Source organism: Astyanax mexicanus, chromosome 1 (genome assembly GCF_023375975.1).
Source record: "Astyanax mexicanus isolate ESR-SI-001 chromosome 1, AstMex3_surface, whole genome shotgun sequence".
Lineage (NCBI taxonomy): Eukaryota > Metazoa > Chordata > Actinopteri > Characiformes > Acestrorhamphidae > Astyanax > Astyanax mexicanus.
Window position 1 is genome coordinate 131,288,038 of NC_064408.1, and position 20,531 is coordinate 131,308,568.

Consider the following 20,531-nt stretch of genomic DNA (forward strand, 5'->3'; position numbering starts at 1 on the left):
TTTTCGTAAACGATGGTACTTCAAGCATTAGTTTAAAGATGTATTGTACCTCATTAGTTCAATGCTAGACTCTGTTATACAGGAAACTACCTCCTGTTTGTTTTCTGCACATGGCTTGGTTTTGTTGCAGTCTTGACTCCGCCCTAGCTCCGCCCTGTCATCAGTGTGTTCACACGTGTTTAATTTGTTATCCCGCCCCCTCATTATCCTTCCCAGGTGTTTCTTGTTTCCTCAGCTGTGCTTATACCCCATGTTTACCTGTGTTCTGTGTCGTGTTTTGTTTAACCCTCTGTGTAGCCAGTTTTCTTTTTATTTTCTTTTTCATAGTATTTTCTTTACCTTGTTGGTATTTAGTGTTTGCTTCCTAGTCTTATTGTTGTTTGGATTAAAAGAACACACACACACACACAATAACACAAACCTTCAATATGTCGAGATTTTTCCTGTCAATGTCCGTCTTCTCTTGGGTTCTGTGGGTTAAATAAAAAAGACTGTTGTTGGGGTGTAAGATAGTAATGAACATCAATGAGCAAGTTAGAACCTTATCTTTCAATACGCCCTGAGTGATGCACAGAGAGAGATCTGACTAGAACGTTTCTGACTAGTTTTTGACTGCTAAAGTGAAGTTGATGTAGCTTCTAGGAGTTTCTCCATCTTCAGATAAGATCTCTGGACTTCTGTCAGAGCGACTGTTGGTTACCTCTCTTACTGTCGCACTTCTCCTGGTCCTTCTTCTTCCAGTTTAATATTATGGAGCCATGGTGCTCTGGGGATTTTTTTCAGCAGCATGTTTTTTGTATCTTCTCCAGATCTCAAGATTCTGAGTTTCACACAGTTCTGTATCTGAGCTCTACAGCAGGCGTACAAATAGACTGTTGACCGGGTGTACGATATGGCCCCTTATGTTGAAAGGAGCGTGTCTTTCCAAATCTTGTCCAATCTGCTGAATTTAACAGGGAGATAGGAAGCACTCAGGGCTGAATTTCAGGTGTCGTAGCAAAGTGTCTAAATACTTACTTCCATGCAATGTTTTGTTTTTCTGTCTTAATACATTTGTGGAAAAATCTAAAATTCTCTTTTCACTTTTTTCACTATAGGTCACTGAGTACATAATGATAGGGTGGAAAAATTTGTGGAATTTTATTTTATATTATAAATATATTGGATTGTGTGTTGGTGTTGCTGAAGGTTTTAAACAACTCAGTGTAGTGTTAATGGTTAAAGGTTATGGCCAAAGAGCGCCACCCTGTGGCGCCTGTGAAAAATGTGTGTTCTGAAAATGGGAATAAAGTGAGCCAGACACAAGCTCTGTTGTTGTCGAGGGAATCTTTATTTTAACCACCCCAAACGGTCATCCTAACACTACATGGTGTCAGAAACCTGCAAGTAAGCGAGGACTAGGAACCTTTACAAGCCTTTTGAGCTGAAATAGGCAGGGAATTCACGCTGTTTGGAGAACAAAAGGTCGAAAACAGGAGTAGTGAGTAAAGTGGCTAACTGCTAACTAGCTAACAGGCTGAGGGGTGCCGACCGAGAGGGTGCAGCAAGATGGATCGGTTTCAGGTACCGCCACCGCACAAATTCGACTTCTCAAAGCCGGAGGAATGGCCGAAGTGGATTAAACGTTTTGAAAGATTTAGGATTGCATCAGGATTGGAGCTGCAAGCAGAGGAGAACCAAGTCAACGCACTTATTTATACAATGGGAGAGGAAGCTGAGGACATACTCACATCCCTACGCCTGACGCCAAACGAGCTCAGTGAGTACAGTTTGGTTAAAGAACAGTTAGATGGACATTTCGTGGTCAGAAGAAATGTTATATTTGAACGTGCAAAGTTCAATATGAGATATCAGGAACCAGGTGAAACAGCAGACAGTTTCATCACTGCCCTGTACTGTCTCGCAGAGCACTGTGGCTATGGTGAGTTGCACAGTGAAATGATCAGAGATAGATTAGTCGTTGGCTTGCGAGACAAGAAACTATCAGAGCAACTTCAGTTGGATCCCAGACTCACTTTAGAAAAGGCAATAACACATGTGCGCCAAAGTGAGTTGGTAAAGAAGCAGCAAGAGATGTTAAAATCCAACTTTAAAAGTGAAGCATCCGGGGATGTAGGTGTGGTTCACACGCAGCTGAGACCTCAGAGTAAAGGCAGAGCTAAGCCGCAGAATAAAGGGGCTTTTAGGACACCTTTAAAGCACACAGAACATGAGAGAGCTAACCAATGTAAGAGATGTGGGAGAGCGCCATTTCACAGTAAATATCAGTGCCCAGCAAAGGAGGCAAACTGCAATAAATGCAAGAAGAAAGGGCATTATGCTAAAATGTGCAGATCTGAAGCTATTGGTGAAGTATATATGAATGAGACAAGTGCGAACGGAGACATTGCATTCCTTGGCACAGTAAACACAGAGCCGGCAGATGCTCCCTGGCTGGTAAAAGTAAAAGTGGATGACAACGAGGTGCTATTTAAAGTGGACACTGGAGCTGATGTGACAGTGGTACCAGAGGAGCTGTACAAGAGAGGAAAATTCAGCAGACTGGAAAACACCACAAAAATACTGCATGGGCCAGGTCAGGATGCATTATCAGTTGTCGGCATGTTCACAGCCAGGCTCCGTGTAAATAGTAAAAGCACAACTCAAGACATTTATGTAGTGTCAGGGTTAAAAGCAGCCTTACTAGGGAGGCCAGCTATTCAAGCACTACATTTGATTGCTAGGATCGACATGGTAAGCCTGAACACTCAAGATTCTGTGAAGAAGCTGTTCCCAGAATTATTTGAGGGCCTTGGTAAATTGGAGGGAGATTATGAAATCGCTCTAAAGCAGGACGCTATCCCTTTTTCACTGTCCACTCCACGTCGCATTCCACTGCCGCTGATGTCAAAGGTGAAACAGGAACTGGAATGTATGGAGACACAGGGCGTGATCTCTAGGGTTGAACAACCTACAGACTGGTGTGCAGGGATGGTGGTTGTCCCAAAACCCAATGGAGCAGTCAGAATTTGTGTCGATTTAACGAAGTTAAATAATGCAGTGAAACGAGAGAGGCATATCCTCCCATCTGTCGAACACACTCTGGGACAACTAGAAGGGGCAAAAATATTCTCGAAACTTGATGCAAATTCTGGATTTTGGCAAATCCCATTATCCAAAAACTCTGCCCTTCTCACAACCTTCATCAGTCCATTCGGAAGGTTCTGCTTCAATCGCCTGTGCTTTGGGATTTCATCAGCGCCGGAACATTTCCAAAAGAGGATGTCACAGATCCTGGAAGGCTTGGAGGGAGTTCTATGCCACATGGATGACATTCTGGTCTTTGGAACAACGCAAACAGAGCATGATCAGCGCCTTTATGCAGTGCTCAAAAAGCTGCAGAAAGCAGGGATAACACTCAATGAGAAATGCGAATTCTCCAAGAGAAGTGTAAGATTCCTGGGCCAGATTATTGACGAGACTGGTATCCACGCAGACCCGGAGAAGGTAAAAGCGGTCACAAGCATGAGTGAGCCAAAAACTGTCAGTGAGGTCAGGAGATTCCTGGGAATGACAAATCATCTAGGGAAGTTTCTTCCTCACCTAGCAGAAAAGACACAGCCGCTGCGGGACCTACTGCGAAAAGAAAACGAGTGGTCATGGGGTGAGCCTCAACAGAGAGCATTTAACAACATCAAGTTGGAGCTTAGCAAACCCCCAGGACTGGCACTGTACAATTCCAAGGCAGGCACCATTGTGTCTGCTGATGCATCTTCATATGGGCTGGGAGCAGTATTGCTCCAAAAACAGGAAAATCAAGAGCTTAAGCCCATAGCATACTCATCCAGAGTTCTCACAAGCACAGAACAGAGGTATGCTCAAATAGAAAAAGAAGCCCTGGCCATTACGTGGGCCTGTGAGCGCTTCTCAGACTTTCTTGTGGGCATCCCTTTTCATGTGGAGACCGACCACAAACCTTTGGTGTCACTTTTGGGGTCGAAAAACCTGGATGAACTACCACCACGTATTCAAAGGCTACGGATGCGACTCATGAAGTTCACATATACTGTCTCACATGTCCCCGGAAAAAACATTGCTACTGCTGCTGTCCTCTCCAGAGTTCCTATTGGAGAGAAAGGGGATGTTCAGCTGGAAGAGGAGATAAATCTGTACGTAGATACAGTCCTGTCAAGTTTACCTGCCACAGAGAAAAGACTTCTGGAAATTCAAAAGCATCAAGAGAGTGACGCAGTTCTCCAGGAAGTGAGAAATTACTGCATAGAGGGTTGGCCAAACAAATTCCAGATTGGTGGTCCTGTGCAGCAATACTATCCATTCTCGGGTGAGCTGACTGTGGACAATGGACTGTTACTAAAAGGAAGCAGGATAGTGATTCCAAAGTCACTCCAAAATGACATTCTGCAAAAATTGCATGCAGCACATCAGGGGATAGTGAAGTGCCGGGAGCGTGCAAAACAATCTGTATGGTGGCCGGGTCTTAGTGCACAACTACAAAAACTGGTGGAGAACTGTGACATTTGTGCTAGAGAGAGGACCAATGCCAAAGAACCGCTGATACCTACCGGTTTCCCAGAAAGACCATGGGCCAAAGTTGGAGCGGATTTATTCTAGTGGCAAGATAGTCAGTATCTGTTGATGGTCGACTATTTCTCTCGCTTTGTTGAGATAGTAAAGCTGGTTTCAACAAAAGCAGCAGCCATTGTGGACCATTTCAAGAGTGTCTTCGCTAGACATGGTATTCCCGCAGAAGTGGTTACAGATAACGGCCCACAGTTTGTCGCAGAAAGCTTTCAGACATTCGCTAAGGATTGGGGATTTACACATGTAACCTCTAGCCCACGATTTCCCCAGGCTAATGGTGAGGCTGAAAGAGCAGTTCAAACAATGAAGAACCTTCTCAAAAAAGCAGCTGACCCATACTTGGCTTTAATGGAATATCGGGCTACCCCACTCTCTAATGGGCACAGTCCAGCTGAACTTTTGATGGGAAGAAAACTTCGCACTACACTGCCTGCCATCCCTTCCACCCTGGATCCGGGCAGCATTGATCTCCCCAAGCTGGGAGTGGTGGAGAAAAGAAGGAGAGAAAAACTGTCCAGACAGTTTAATAGGAGACACCGAGCACACACTTTGCCACAGCTACTACCGGGTGAGCACGTGTGGATCCAAGATACCAAAGAAAAGGGGACAGTGCTTACACATGCGCAGACTCCGCGGTCCTACCTAGTGGACACACCTAGGGGGATGTTGCGCCGAAACCGTAGTCACTTGGTTAGAACTCCAGTGCCGCCTCCAGGTTCCGGACCTTTACTTGGACCTGAACATGTGCCTCCAGTCATGACACAAGATGAACAAGTTCAAGTTCAGGCTCCTGCTACATCACCCTGCCCGGAGCCTGATAAACAGTATCCTAAACGAGAAAGGCAGCCCCCAAAGTACCTGAGGGACTATGTGTGTAGTTAGCGGGATTCTTTGGGGAACTGACTGTGTGAAAAAGGGGCAGAATAATCCCCCACACTCAGTGGAAGGAATGGGCAGTCTACCCCTACCTCCCTATATAGAAAAAAAAAAAAAAAGTTTTTTTTTGTGAATTTTGAAATGTTAAAGTGTTCAGAAATACATGTTGGAAGTAACTCCCAAAAGGGGATGTAGTGTTAATGGTTAAAGGTTATGGCCAAAGAGCGCCACCCTGTGGCGCCTGTGAAAAATGTGTGTTCTGAAAATGGGAATAAAGTGAGCCAGACACAAGCTCTGTTGTTGTCGAGGGAATCTTTATTTTAACCACCCCAAACGGTCATCCTAACACTACACTCAGTATCACTGCTGCACTGAGAATAGTCCACCAACAGCCTCAGTCCTCACAGAAATCTTAAATAGCTCTGATTGGCCAGAGAAAATCTCACTGTACACAATACAAAATGCCTCAATCTGATAATATGGAACACACTGTCATCTTCAATTAATTCCTTTTTACAACCAGTGAAATCAGATCCTCATAATGATCCATAATGAGAGTAAAGTGTGGAGTAAAGTCTGAGTATTGAGGGATGTTATGTAAAGCTACTCACTCTGGGTCAGAAGCTCCTTCTGTACTCCTGGAGTTTTTACCCCCCATTATGAAGAGTTTCACCTCATAAACTCACAGCTGGAGACGGGATACGTGTCCCTCTGTGAACAGATTATCCATAAACACAGAGAACTGAGAGACTCGTCAACATGATCAGATTTATCTGGTCTACAACCCCAATTCCAGTAAGGTTGAGATTTAATTAAATTCACTACAAAAACAAGATATTTAATGTTAAAACAGATAAACTTTATTGTTTTTTAATATTCACTGATTTTGAATTTGACGCTGCAAAACGTTCCAAAGAAGTTGGAACAACATTCCACAGGTGAACAGCTTAATGGTAAACAGGTAAAAGTCATGATTCATGATTGGGTATAAAGGGAGCATCCCTGAAAGGCTCAGTCATTCACAAGCGAGAATTGGGCGAGGTTCACCACTTTGTGAACAAATATCCACCAATTTAGAAAATAAAAAATGAAATGAGGTGCTCGTAATGACGCCCCGCCTAATTCTACGTTTGGAGACACAAAGTCAGCAGGTAGATTACAGCTGAGGGTGTGTCAATAAGAGAAGTTCTTAATTACAAATCATGCATTAAACACAAAGAAAACTGTGAAATGAAGAATGCACTTGTTTGTGCTGCACATTAAGTGACAACACTCACTCTGTTGCACAGGTCTAAAAAGACGAGCAGACTGAAAAGTGTTGAAAAGGAATGTCACTCAGTCAAGTGAATAATTACACTGCTGCAATCTCTGACATTTGACTAGGACGTGTTTAGTTATCCTGAACTTGAAATTCCAGTTCTGAAACTCAGAGGCAGTTTCCCACATTGCACAAACTGATCAGACCGGTATGCACTATGCTTTTCTAGTAATAAGTGGTTTGTTGTTTCTCTGTGAGAGATGCAGTGTAGCTGTAAAGTGGAGAATATTAGACCAAGGACATTATGTGACTCGACCAATAGTACTGATCGACTTTATCCAGGTTTGTCTAAAAGCACTTTAGTGGAATCAAAAATAAATTTAAATGTCTTACTTCACCAAATGCACACCAATCACGCTCCTCCATCTGGAAATCTGAAAAATTCCATAAACACACAATTATTTAGTATGTCAAATAATGTTTTATATAAAACCAAATAGACATTTTTCCAAAGATTGATTCCCATTACTCCAAAATTCTACAGTTATATCAATTGAAGTATTTACCTTGAATAGATGAGAATTAAATCTTTATGAATTTAGTGGTGTGATATGATAAGATTTTTATAGTGTTCAATAGTGTTCAATTTTCCTACATTTACCCTCCCATTTAAACATTCATAATGAATAATGGCATGTGTTCTTCACTACATCAGCATTTTAATTTGATAATTTTTATATCTTATTTATTCTAGTATGTATACAACCATTGTTTTATTTTGTTCTTTAATAGGACTTTAAATTTTGGCCTATACATAACATAACGTTTAAAATATAGAGGATTTAATCTGAAAAGAGATATATTTTATTTTTAATTAGAGAAAGGACTACAAAAACCTCCTCATACTGTCCCAGATAGAAACATATTTACACATTACAATAGAATATGAAATAATAACGTATATAAACAGCACATATTTAACTTAAATACACATAAGTACAACGTTAAAATACAAAACTACTTTACTAATAAAATCTATCAGTTAATTTACTCACTTTAGGACAGAGGCTCCTCCTCCACTGCTGGAGTTCTGAGGATCCATCATTTACTCTTCTTCATTCACACACAGCTGGAACCCCTGTGAACAGATCAGCCGTTACAATAAAACCACTATTCTTACAATAATAACATTATTATCAGAACTGCATTACACAATTCCTGATCATAATACAAAAATCAACCATATATGAGTCCTGATATTTCTGAACTTACCGAGTGAATCCTTCTGTTAATCTTTCTTTCCTCCTTCACAGCCTTACATCTCTCTCTCTCTAAGCCCCGCCCCCACTCAATGCTAACACTCCGCCTACTCTCTCTAAACCACGCCCACCACTTCACTGTGTCACATATTATCTCTCTGAATAAAATACAGAATAACTCGCTATATGCTCCAGTACAGCTGCACTCTTCCATATTATTAGTACCACTATTACCATTATGCTCAACCTATCAGAATGAATTAATGTTGCCTGATCTTCACAAATTACCATTTTCATCACACATCATAAACATCATATTTACAGGAATATCAGAGTGAATCTGAGGACCTGAATAAAATATAATAAAAGTATTTTTATTCTTCTAATCTGTTCTGTTCAAACCCAGCAGCCACCAAATCATTTCATTTAACACTCAAATACAAATTCAGACACAATAAACATCTAAACACCGTCTTCTTAACTACATCTGAACTGCTGCTCTGTTAATCCAGCAGACTGATACTTCATATAGTGAACATAGTGCAGCAGCTGTGTGTTAAATTAACCCTGTTTACTCTGGTAAAACAAGCACCAGTTCACCAGACCCACAACTAAACTCCCACTAAACCGGATCTACTATCAAATTAAACCACAATCAGATTTTAATTATTTAATTATGATTTATGAGTTTAGACTGAGCTTTGATTGAAAAAAGACCAGAGTTTCCCAGAGTAAGATCAATCCCTCAACTATTTATTTATACTTGAATAATGCATATATTGTATATTTTAAACTTTATTATAATAAACTTTCTGCACTACTAACACACCCTGTGTATTCAGTTCTGGTAGTATAATAAATGATATTGGAGAGATGTGATCTACTTCTGGTAGATGTTTAATGGAAAATGAGAATAGTGTAAATTTTATCTTTTGTATCAATCAGTAAAAATAATGTAAATATTTAATTTAACTTTACACAGTGTGATAATGATGCTGAAATAATAAGGATTAGAGATGTTTAAACTCTTCTAGGTAAAGAGAGAGAAAGGTGCACTGTCTCCATCTAGTGTCCTTGTGATTAATTACATCTTATATAAATGCGCTTATAAAATTAAGCTAAAACATTATGACCATCTGTCTAATATTTTCTGTAAGATCTCGGAAGATGGTGTTTTTATGATATTAGAAAAACTTTCAACCAAGACTGGCTGATTAACTATATGATCATTTTTTTTATAATTTATTTCTTTACATTATTTTTATAAGATTTAGGTAAAGAAATATATAATTTTTTTTTATTCAAATAACACCACACTAAAAGCTTAAATGTGAAATTTTAAACATAAGATAACTTACTGTGGATGATGTGTTCATTCTTGATGTTAAATGCCTGAATCTGGGGGTGACATTTGACTACTTTATAACTCATAAAGACTCATAAATCAGTTTTATCTATTATACAGCACTAAAGCATAGTTATCTTCATCAACTTGAATCATATCATGGTATTTAATGTAAGTATTTTTATGTCTGGAGAGAAAAGAATAATTAGATTAAAAGAAAAGTCAATGTTTAAGTAATGTTTTGGGGTAAGTTTAAGGAAATCACAGTTTGATTCTCTTTAAATGTATCAGATTCTTACTCTCGCCCATTGTTCCAAAAAATCCACTTCAAAAACTGACTGTTCACTTGCTGCCTAATTTTAATATAATTATTCACATCACCTAACAGGGGTCATAATGTTAGGGCCAAGTCTAATACAAACATTTGTTATTTGTTGCATATTAAACCCACACTTTCCTCAGCTGTATATTGCATTTTTACACAAAATATAACACAAATATAAACATTTCAGTAACAGACATACTGTGTCAGTAAAATAACACATATATTATTCTTCATTTAGCTCTGAAATACCTGAAAATATGCATTTATTCACAGAGAACTGCAGATAAATAAATGATGAGAAGGAGCCTGTCCATGAAGAGAACCATCAATAACAGTGTTTACTGTTCACTGAAAACCAGCAGTAGAATAACAGTATTTTATTATTTAATTAGTTTAAACACTATTACATCAGAATTTAGCATAAAATATAATCAGCAGGAAGGTTTAAGGAGTTTCCAGCGTAAACTCTCTGGAATCTCCGGCTGATGGAGGAGAAATATTAGTTTAAAAATCTGTTAAACTGGCTCTTAAACTGAGGTAAAATTGGAGGATAACTTACTGTACTGTACTTTACTGGGGTAAATTAATTAAAATAACAGATAGCAGTGAGAAGAACAGTGAGAATAGTGGTAATTAGTTTAATCTAAACACTTAAAACTCTTCTTATTCAGGTACAGCAGCTAATAAATGCTCTTTCTCCTCAGAAACTTCAGCAGCGTTTAGCTACGGCCAGTAATTTACCCGCTTCTGAACTTAAACTGCGCCTAAAACCAGCATTTAATTAGTCTAGATTAGTCTAAACTTCTTTAATCTCATCAACTTACCCATAAATTATTAGTGTTTCCTCCGTTTATTAAACAGTTTAAGAGAAACGGGGCTAATTCACTGCTAACTCTGTTAGCTGCTAACAGGCTAATGTGACAGGAATCTGACAGGAGAGCGTCTCGCGCCGAATCACAGCGCGCATAAAGAGCGCGTGAGGGCAGCGCTAATATAAACTACTGCTTTAAAACCACTGAAACTCACCTAAAATTACGTGAAATTCACATCAAAAAGCCTTAATTCACATAAAATCACCTGAATTCACCTGTCTCACTTCTTCTAGAAACACCCAGGAGGAGTACTGATCTACAAATGCTGAAATAACCGAGTTATTAATGATCATATTCCCTGATCCTTCCGCCGGGAAATGTAGTGAGTGCTGTTGCTAAGCGACCACAGACAGTCAGAATTATACAGATAATTTGGGTAGACATATTAGTGGAATTACCCTTTTATCAATTAGCTTAAGTACATATATTTAATATTATATATATATATATATATATATATATATATATATATATATATATATATATATATATATATATATATATATATATATATATTTTTTTTTTTTTTTTTTATTGTATATCACTTTCTTTGATTTTACCAAATTGAAAACCTAATCAAGAGGAAGATGGATGATCCCAAGCCATCAAACCAAACTGAACTGCTTGAATTTTTTCACCAGGAGTAAAGCAGCATAAAGATGCATGAAAACTGGGATTAAAAACCAGGGCTATTTCACCAAATATTGATTTCTAAACTTATACAAATTTATGAATATGAACTTGTTTTCTTTGCATTATTTGAGGTCTGAAAGTTCTGAATCTTTTTTGTTATTTCAGCCATTTTTTATTTTCTGCAAATAAATGCTCTAAATTACAATATTTTCATTTAGAATTTGGGAGAAATGTTGTCCGTAGTTAATAGAATAAAAGCACAATGTTCATTTTACTCAAACATAAACCTATAAATAGCAAAATCTGAGAAACTGATTCAGAAACTGAAGTGGTCTCTTAATTTATGCCATGTGTTTACAATGAACAAGGAAAAATTTTGTACAAAAACGAGCGCGAAAAAGCTTTAAAACTAAATTAAAGATTTAAAATGATTAAGGTTTCATTAAAAATAATGAAAAAGAATGGACATAAAATAATAAAAATAATAAATGCAATAAAAGCTAGCTACATAAGTTATCTAAAAGTAAAAATAATATTACTACTACTACTACTACTACTAATAATAATAATAATAATAATAAATACGTTAAATATATGCTGGCAGTAATGAAGGGATCAGGAAGGCAGTCTGACGCATTAATAAACTTTATTTATTTCAGATAAAACAACAATAAACAACATTTACAGCTGAGCATTACATATTCAATAATAACAATACATACAAGTTATAACAAATAATGCAGATAATAACTATACTACCTACTCCAGAACTTCGTCTGAAACTCTTTGCTGATTATGGACTGTTCTTCAAAATTCAGTATTCAGTGCATCATACAAAAACTAAAATAGATATAGGTATATGCGAGTGAAGCTATCTGAACGGCGGCAGGATGCGGGCCGGACCGGACTGTTCCTAACGAGTAATATAACAGTAATATGAGTTACTTTAGGGGGCATTCCTGACCCTGGATGCAGACAGCTGAAGCATCACTATTACACTTTAGACTCCACCCCTCAGAATATATACAGCCTAACACACTGTATAACAAAAGATAAAAAAGACTAAATATTCACATATTAATACAGCTCACCCCCTTCCGGCTCCGCCCACTGACGAGTTCTTCCCCAACCACAGCTGTGAGATTGGACAAAATTTACACAACACTGATAAACATCCCATTTATCATACTGAGAGACTGTTGCTCCGCCTCCTCAGTTTATAATATCACAATATCTACTTTTATAATAACATTTATATATACATATACAGTATATACACTATAGATAGACTTTAGCTCCGCCTCCTTTATGTATAATAACACAATACCTACTTTTTGAGCGATATTAGTATATATTCAACATAATGAGAGACTATAGCTCCGCCCACTTCAGTGTATAATATCACAATATGTGAGTATTGTGATATATACTGTATGGAGGCGGAGCTTACAATCTCCCATTAGGATAGAATGGGATGATTAGCTGTGTTCTGTACAGCTGGTCAAACCTCAAGGCAATCAGTGCAGAAAAATACATTAGTGGGCGGAACCTAGAAAGGTCAGGTGGTGCAAGGTAAGCTGTGGAACCGCCCTCAGGCTTTAGAGCCCCTCCCACTCCAGGCAGAGCTTCGTACCCATTTATTATTTATTGGAATTTCCTTCTTTCAGTCACATGACGCTGCCCTTCACTCCTCAGAGGTCACATTGCTGAAGAGACACACCCCCGGGATGGAGGCGGGGACAGTTAGTGCACTGGATGACCCCCGGACAGAGGTCCTTTATTACATCCACTTAAACAGTACCGAGCCGTTCATTGCTATGGTGGTGTTTATATTGTAGAAAGGAAGCCAAAAACACACACTGGATATATTTATTTAACTGGTCCAGTGTGTGAAAGAACACAACGTTCGCATTTCCTCTGCAGGTCCAAACGGTTAGTAAGGCCGAGTCGTACCATTTCGCGTCAGTGCTGGTTACCTTTTTCATTTACTGTGTTGCAAAATCAGGACCAACATCACTACCACAGTGTTGTCGTCCCAGCGACCAGGCTGTAACACATTGCTATCACTGTGTTAGCATACTGGCTATGTACCTCATCCGAGATCACTACAGCAGTGTTAGCTTGCTGGCTAGGGGCCTTGACCAACATCACTACTACCGTATTAGGTGCACTGGTCTTGCATGGGCATTGTAAACACATTGTTACCACAACATTAGCATGGCTGGCTAGCCAACTGGTGGATCCCTTTATCTTTAAGCTCCTCCCACAGTTCTGTGGCCCCTGAGAAAACTTGACCATTTGTAAGCATGTAACCGTTCAGTCCTGCAGAGTAAAAGCTGTGGTAGAACCACTATAATCGTATCAGTACCACTCTGTACTGGTTCTGGGATTAATGTGGGTTTTAAAATAAAATATCCCACCAGCATTACTGAGGAAGACTCGCCTTTACTCATCATTAAACTTCTGGAATCACAGTCATCACCTGCAATATTATCACCTTTACACCAGCTGTTATTAATAATGTTAGTAGCATATCTAGAACTTTTCTCCATAATGTTAATCTATTAGGTGTTTTTTATATTGTATCAGAATTTGATGATGAATTGACCAATGGAAATGCTCTACGTAAGAAATTAAATGTTCTTTATCTAGTGATTGAGACACTGACCCTGGTGGGACGAGAGGTAAAGCTACATTTCGTATGGTATTTCTCCAACGGTCCCTTAAGTGCTGTATGACGAGCAAGATCATTTTTCAAGAGCGTTTTTGGTCAAATACAATCATACACAAGTTAAGTTTAGTAAAAACAAAAAGCGAATTTCAGTAAAGATTGTCAAATATAAAAGAAAAGGTTGAGGTTTTAGTTTGTTGTTTTCCATCATTTCACCCACTGCATTAGAGTGAGGCTTTGTTCGGGATCTCCAAAACCAGAATTCTACAGGTTGATGATTTATAGTAATGTAAAAAATGAACTTAAATTTTTTTAAGTTTAAACATGAGGCAAATTCTCAAATGTAACTTTAGCGTCTGTTCTGTCAGGTGATGCTTTAGAAAAGAATGTGGAAACAGCGCCACCTGTAAAAATGGTCAGTTTGGGTAAAGAAAAAAAAAAAAACTTGTACACTCGTAAAAACGTGGAAATACCATGGTTGGTTTTAAAAAAGCATGAGTGTGTTTGCAGCGCCAACTTGTGGCAAATTAAATTTTATTTGAATTTGAATTTAATTCATTTGAAAAAGGCCCCGCCTTACCGGGTTTAGGAGTTCTGTTGAAAAATCGGCTGTCAGATGACTGGTCAGCTGATGTGTAATTTTAGTCTTTTGTTTGATAGTGAATATCGGAAGATTATTGATCAGCAGGTAATAACTGTGATCAGTTCTCAGAGTTAAAGAGAACCCTCAGCCTGTACTCTGCTCAGGTAGCACCAGCGAAGTATTGCCTGTGTTTAACACACACATATACACACATACACATATAAACACAGACACACACACACACTGCAGTACCGTAATATATATATGTATATATATATATATATATATATATATATATATGTGAATACGTGTGTGTGTGTGTGTCTGTGTGCATTCTGGAAATTGCTTTAGTTGTGTCCCTGCAGTAACTGTGTGTGCATGAACCATCAACATCACCATCATCATCCTTTCCCTTATTACTGTTACAATTATCATCATTATTATTATTATTATTCTCTTTATTATTATTATTATTATTATTATTATTATTATTATTATTATTATTATTATTATTATTATTATGGGTGTGTATGTGTGTCTGTGTGGATTGTTTTCACAGACTGATTGTTATACATTCATTCACAGGCAGCTACACACACTAACCGTGTGTGTGTGTGTGTGTGTGTGTAGTGTGTGTATAGTGTGTGTGTTTAGTCCTTCAGGGTCATTATTGATGATGTCAGCAGTGTGTTCACATTTACAGACCATCTCCAATATAAACACTTCAGAAATCAACATGCTGAACATCCCACTGTACTCTACCTCTCACACACACTCGCGCTCACAATCGCGCTCACACTCACGGCCCAATCAGATCAGAACTGAATCATTTAATGTAGTGTAAGAGCGTCTCCATCCCATCCTCTTCATCCTCACCAATCACCAGCAGCAACCTGCAACACACACACACACACACACACACACACACACACAACAAAAAACAAAAACATCTTTCAGTACAGAAAAACCATAAATATAGCAGTGTGTGGTAATGTACAATAGTATATAGTAGTGCAGTGTGTGGTAATGTACAGTAATATACAGTAGAGCAGTGTGTAATAATGTACAGTAGTATATAGTAGAGCAGTGTGTGGTAATGTACAGTAGTATATAGTAGTGCAGTGTGTGGTAATGTACAGTAGTATATAGCAGTGCAGTGTGTGGTAATGTACAATAGTATATAGTAGTGCAGTGTGTGGTAATGTACAGTAATATACAGTAGAGCAGTGTGTAATAATGTACAGTAGTATATAGTAGAGCAGTGTGTGGTAATGTACAGTAGTATATAGTAGTGCAGTGTGTGGTAATGTACAGTAGTATATAGTAGTGCAGTGTGTGGTAATGTACAGTAATATACAGTAGAGCAGTGTGTAATAATGTACAGTAGTATATAGCAGTGCAGTGTGTGGTAATGTACAGTAATATACAGTAGAGCAGTGTGTAATAATGTACAGTAGTATATAGTAGAGCAGTGTGTGGTAATGTACAGTAGTATATAGTAGTGCAGTGTGTGGTAATGTACAGTAGTATATAGTAGTGCAGTGTGTGGTAATGTACAGTAGTATATAGTAGTGCAGTGTGTGGTAATGTACAGTAATATACAGTAGAGCAGTGTGTAATAATGTACAGTAGTATATAGCAGTGCAGTGTGTGGTAATGTACAGTAATATACAGTAGAGCAGTGTGTAATAATGTACAGTAGTATATAGTAGTGCAGTGTGTGGTAATGTACAGTAGTATATAGTAGTGCAGTGTGTGGTAATGTACAGTAGTATAGAGTAGTGCAGTGTGTGGTAATGTACAGTAGTATACAGTATAGCAGTGTGTAATAATGTACAGTAGTATATAGTAGTGCAGTGTGTGGTAATGTACAGTAGTATACAGTATAGCAGTGTGTAATAATGTACAGTAGTATATAGCAGTGCAGTGTGTGGTAATGTACAGTAGTATACAGTAGAGCAGTGTGTAATAATGTACAGTAGTATATAGTAGTGCAGTGTGTGGTAATGTACAGTAGTATATAGTAGTGCAGTGTGTGGTAATGTACAGTAGTATACAGTAGAGCAGTGTGTAATAATGTACAGTAGTATATAGTAGTACAGTGTGGGGTAATGTTCAATAGTATATAGTAGTGCAGTGTGTAGTAATGTACAGTAGTATATAGCAGTGCAGTGTGTGGTAATGTACAATAGTATATAGTAGTGCAGTGTGTGGTAATGTACAGTAATATACAGTAGAGCAGTGTGTAATAATGTACAGTAGTATATAGTAGAGCAGTGTGTGGTAATGTACAGTAGTATATAGTAGTGCAGTGTTTGGTAATGTACAGTAGTATAGAGTAGTGCAGTGTGTGGTAATGTACAGTAGTATACAGTATAGCAGTGTGTAATAATGTACAGTAATATATAGTAGTGCAGTGTGTGGTAATGTACAGTAGTATATAGCAGTGCAGTGTGTGGTAATGTACAGTAGTATATAGTAGTGCAGTGTGTGGTAATGTACAGTAGTATACAGTAGAGCAGTGTGTAATAATGTACAGTAGTATATAGTAGTGCAGTGTGTGGTAATGTACAGTAGTATATAGCAGTGCAGTGTGTGGTAATGTACAGTAGTATATAGTAGTGCAGTGTGTACAGTAGTATACAGTAGAGCAGTGTGTAATAATGTACAGTAGTATATAGTAGTGCAGTGTGTGGTAATACACAGTAGTATACAGTAGAGCAGTCTGTGGTAATGTACAGTTGTATATAGCAGTGCAGTGTGTGGTAATGCACAGTAGTATAGAGTAGAGCAGTGTGTGATAATGTACAGTAGTAAATAGTAGTACAGTGTGGGGTAATGTTCAATAGTATATAGTAGTGCAGTGTGTAGTAATGTACAGTAGTATATAGCAGTGCAGTGTGTGGTAATGTACAGTAGTATATAGCAGTGCAGTGTGTGGTAATGTACAGTAGTATATAACAGTGCAGTGTGTGGTAATGTACAGTAGTATATAGTAGTGCAGTGTGTGGTAATGTACAGTAGTATACAGTAGAGCAGTGTGTAATAATGTACAGTAGTATATAGTAGCGCAGTGTGTGGTAATATACAGTAGTATACAGTAGAGCAGTCTGTGGTAATGTACAGTAGTATATAGTAGAGCAGTGTGTGGTAATGTACAGTAGTATAGAGTAGAGCAGTGTGTGACAATGTACAGTAGTATATAGTAGTACAGTGTGGGGTAATGTTCAATAGTATATAGTAGTGCAGTGTGTAGTAATGTACAGTAGTATATAGCAGTGCAGTGTGTGGTAATGTACAGTAGTATATAGCAGTGCAGTGTGTGGTAATGTACAGTAGTATATAGCAGTGCAGTGTGTGGTAATGTACAGTAGTATATAGCAGTGCAGTGTGTGGTAATGTACAGTAGTATATAGTAGTACAGTGTGGGGTAATGTTCAATAGTATATAGTAGTGCAGTGTGTAGTAATGTACAGTAGTATATAGCAGTGCAGTGTGTGGTAATGTACAGTAGTATAGAGTAGTGCAGTGTGTGGTAATGTACAGTAGTATATAGCAGTGCAGTGTGCGGTAATGTAGAGTAGTATATAGTAGTACAGTGTGGGGTAATGTTCAATAGTATATAGTAGTGCAGTGTGTAGTAATGTACAGTAGTATATAGCAGTGCAGTGTGTGGTAATGTACAGTAGTATATAGTAGTGCAGTCTGTGGTAATGTACAGTAGTATAGAGTAGTGCAGTGTGTGGTAATGTACAGTAGTATACAGTAGAGCTGTGTGTGGTAATGTACAGTAGTATATAGTAGTGCAGTGTGTGGTCATGTACAGTAGTGTGTAGTAGTGCAGTGTGTGGTAATGCACAGTAGTGTATAGTAGTGCAGTGTGTGGTAATGTGCAGTAGTATAGAGTAGTGCAGTGTGTGGTAATGTACAATAGTATATAGCAGTGCAGTGTGTGGTAATGTACAGTAGTATATAGTAGAGCAGTGTGTGGTAATGTACAGTAGTATAGAGTAGTGCAGTGTGTGATAATGTACAGTAGTATATAGTAGTGCAGTGTGTGGTAATGCACAGTAGTATATAGTAGAGCAGTGTGTGGTAATGTACAGTAGTATAGAGTAGTGCAGTGTGTGGTAATGTACAGTAGTATATAGTAGTGCAGTGTGTGGTAATGCACAGTAGTGTATAGTAGTGCAGTGTGTGGTAATGTACAGTAGTATACAGTAGTGCAGTGTGTGGTAATGTACAGTAGTATATAGCAGTGCAGTGTGTGGTAATGTACAGTAGTATAGAGTAGTGCAGTGTGTGGTAATGTACAGTTGTATAGAGTAGTGCAGTGTGTGGTAATGCACAGTAGTGTATAGTAGTGAAGTGTGTGGTAATGTACAGTAGTATACAGTAGTGCAGTGTGTGGTAATGTACAGTAGTATAGAGTAGTGCAGTGTGTGGTAATGCACAGTAGTGTATAGTAGTGCAGTGTGTGGTAATGTACAGTAGTATACAGTAGTGCAGTGTGTGGTAATGTACAGTAGTATATAGCAGTGCAGTGTGTGGTAATGTACAGTAGTATATAGTAGAGCAGTGTGTGGTAATGTACAGTAGTATAGAGTAGTGCAGTGTGTCATTTCAAAGTGTAATTTTGTCAGTGTTTCCCATGAAAAGATAAACTTAAATATCTGAAGAAATGTGAGGGATGTACTCACTTTTGTGATGCACTGTATCTGTCTGTCCCCCGGTGGTCAGTGTCTGCTGCTGGATCCTCCTTTGCTGTTGGTTTTGCTGCAGATCTGGATGGAGTCTCCAGATTCGGGCTGGAGCTTCACACTCGAAACTGTGAAGATTGGAGACACTGCAAGAAAAAACAACCTGTTACTGTCGGACACAGGTACAGTATACCCCCAACACAGTTACAATCAAGCCCCCACACCTGTACAATCAGACTCCTACACCAGTACAGTCAGACCCCTATACTGGTATTAATGTTTAATGTCTTCTAAAAATCTCTAATTATCACAAACTCTCTAACAATCACATCTAGACTAGCAGTGACGCCAGCACAGCTCCCATCAGCACAGTCACACCAGCACAACCAAACCAGCACAACCACACCAGCAATCATTCCAGCAAAGTCACATTAGCAAAGCTTCATCCAGTACAGTCAAACCAGAAGACACCAGTGGCTGTGTGTGTATCAGTGTCTATGTGTGTGTTATACTCACTGTCGGGGAGCTCCCACAGCCGGGGAGGCAGATGGCTGAAGTACTCGTGATGGAGAGCTGCCTGTGCGGAGAGACGTTTCTTGGGGAAGCACTGGAGGAACCTGGAGGCTAATTCTTCAGCATGGTCAATGTAACCCAACCTACACACACATAGACACACACACATGTAAGAACAGACAGATCTAATGTCCCCTACAGTCCCAGTACCATCTGCAGTCATGCTCACTCCCACAATCCCAGTGTCCACTACTACTATGATCCACCCAGTGCATCATACAACATCAATACTACCTAGTGCCCTCAGCAGTTCCAATGTCCCCTAAAACCTTTAAATTACCTACAATCAATATTCTCTATAACCTAAATGCCCCGCCCCCCCTCCCCACAGTCCCAATGCCCCTAAAGCCCCAATTCCTCACACAGTCCAAGTGTCCCCATTGCCCCAGAGCCCCTTACAGTCCAGGCGCCCCATAAAGTCCCAGTACCGCATACAGTGTCAATGCCCCCTACAGTTCCAGTGAACCTTTAGAGTCCCAGTCAGACCCAATGTTCCATAGACTATCACAAACAGCTTCATTGTACCCTACAGTCCTAACAGCACCAATATCCCTTATGGTCCCAGAGTTCTCTAGATTGACACTCTCTTCCACTGTTCTGCTGCTCGACCAGTGCCCCCTACAACCCCTATTCTCACTACAGCCCCAGTGCCCCCTACAGTCCCAGTGAGACCCGGTGTCCCACAGAGCCTTAATATTCACTACAGCATCAATGTACCCTACAGTCCCAGAGCTCCCTTGAGTCCACTCTATCTCACTGTCCCAGTGCTCCCTGCAGTCCCAGTTCCCCCTGCAACCCCTATTCTCACTATATACCCAGTGCCCCCTACAGTCGCAGTTTACCTTACAGCCCAAA

At 39.1% G+C, this 20,531-nt stretch overlaps 1 protein-coding gene across 2 annotated transcripts in view; it reads right to left on the reverse strand.

Moving 5' to 3' along the window:
- Positions 1-11,778: 11,778 nt before the first annotated feature.
- cdk14 (cyclin-dependent kinase 14) overlaps positions 11,779-20,531 on the reverse strand; it is a 75,628-nt gene continuing 66,875 nt past the window's right edge. For both annotated transcript variants that reach the window (XM_049469101.1, XM_022686927.2), the window contains 3 exons: positions 19,620-19,759; positions 19,104-19,249; positions 11,779-15,296 (listed from right to left, as the gene is read on the reverse strand). In XM_049469101.1, the coding sequence (XP_049325058.1) occupies positions 19,140-19,249; positions 19,620-19,759 (250 nt within the window). In that variant the 3' untranslated portion in view covers positions 11,779-15,296; positions 19,104-19,139. The remainder of the gene's footprint in view (positions 15,297-19,103; positions 19,250-19,619; positions 19,760-20,531) is intronic.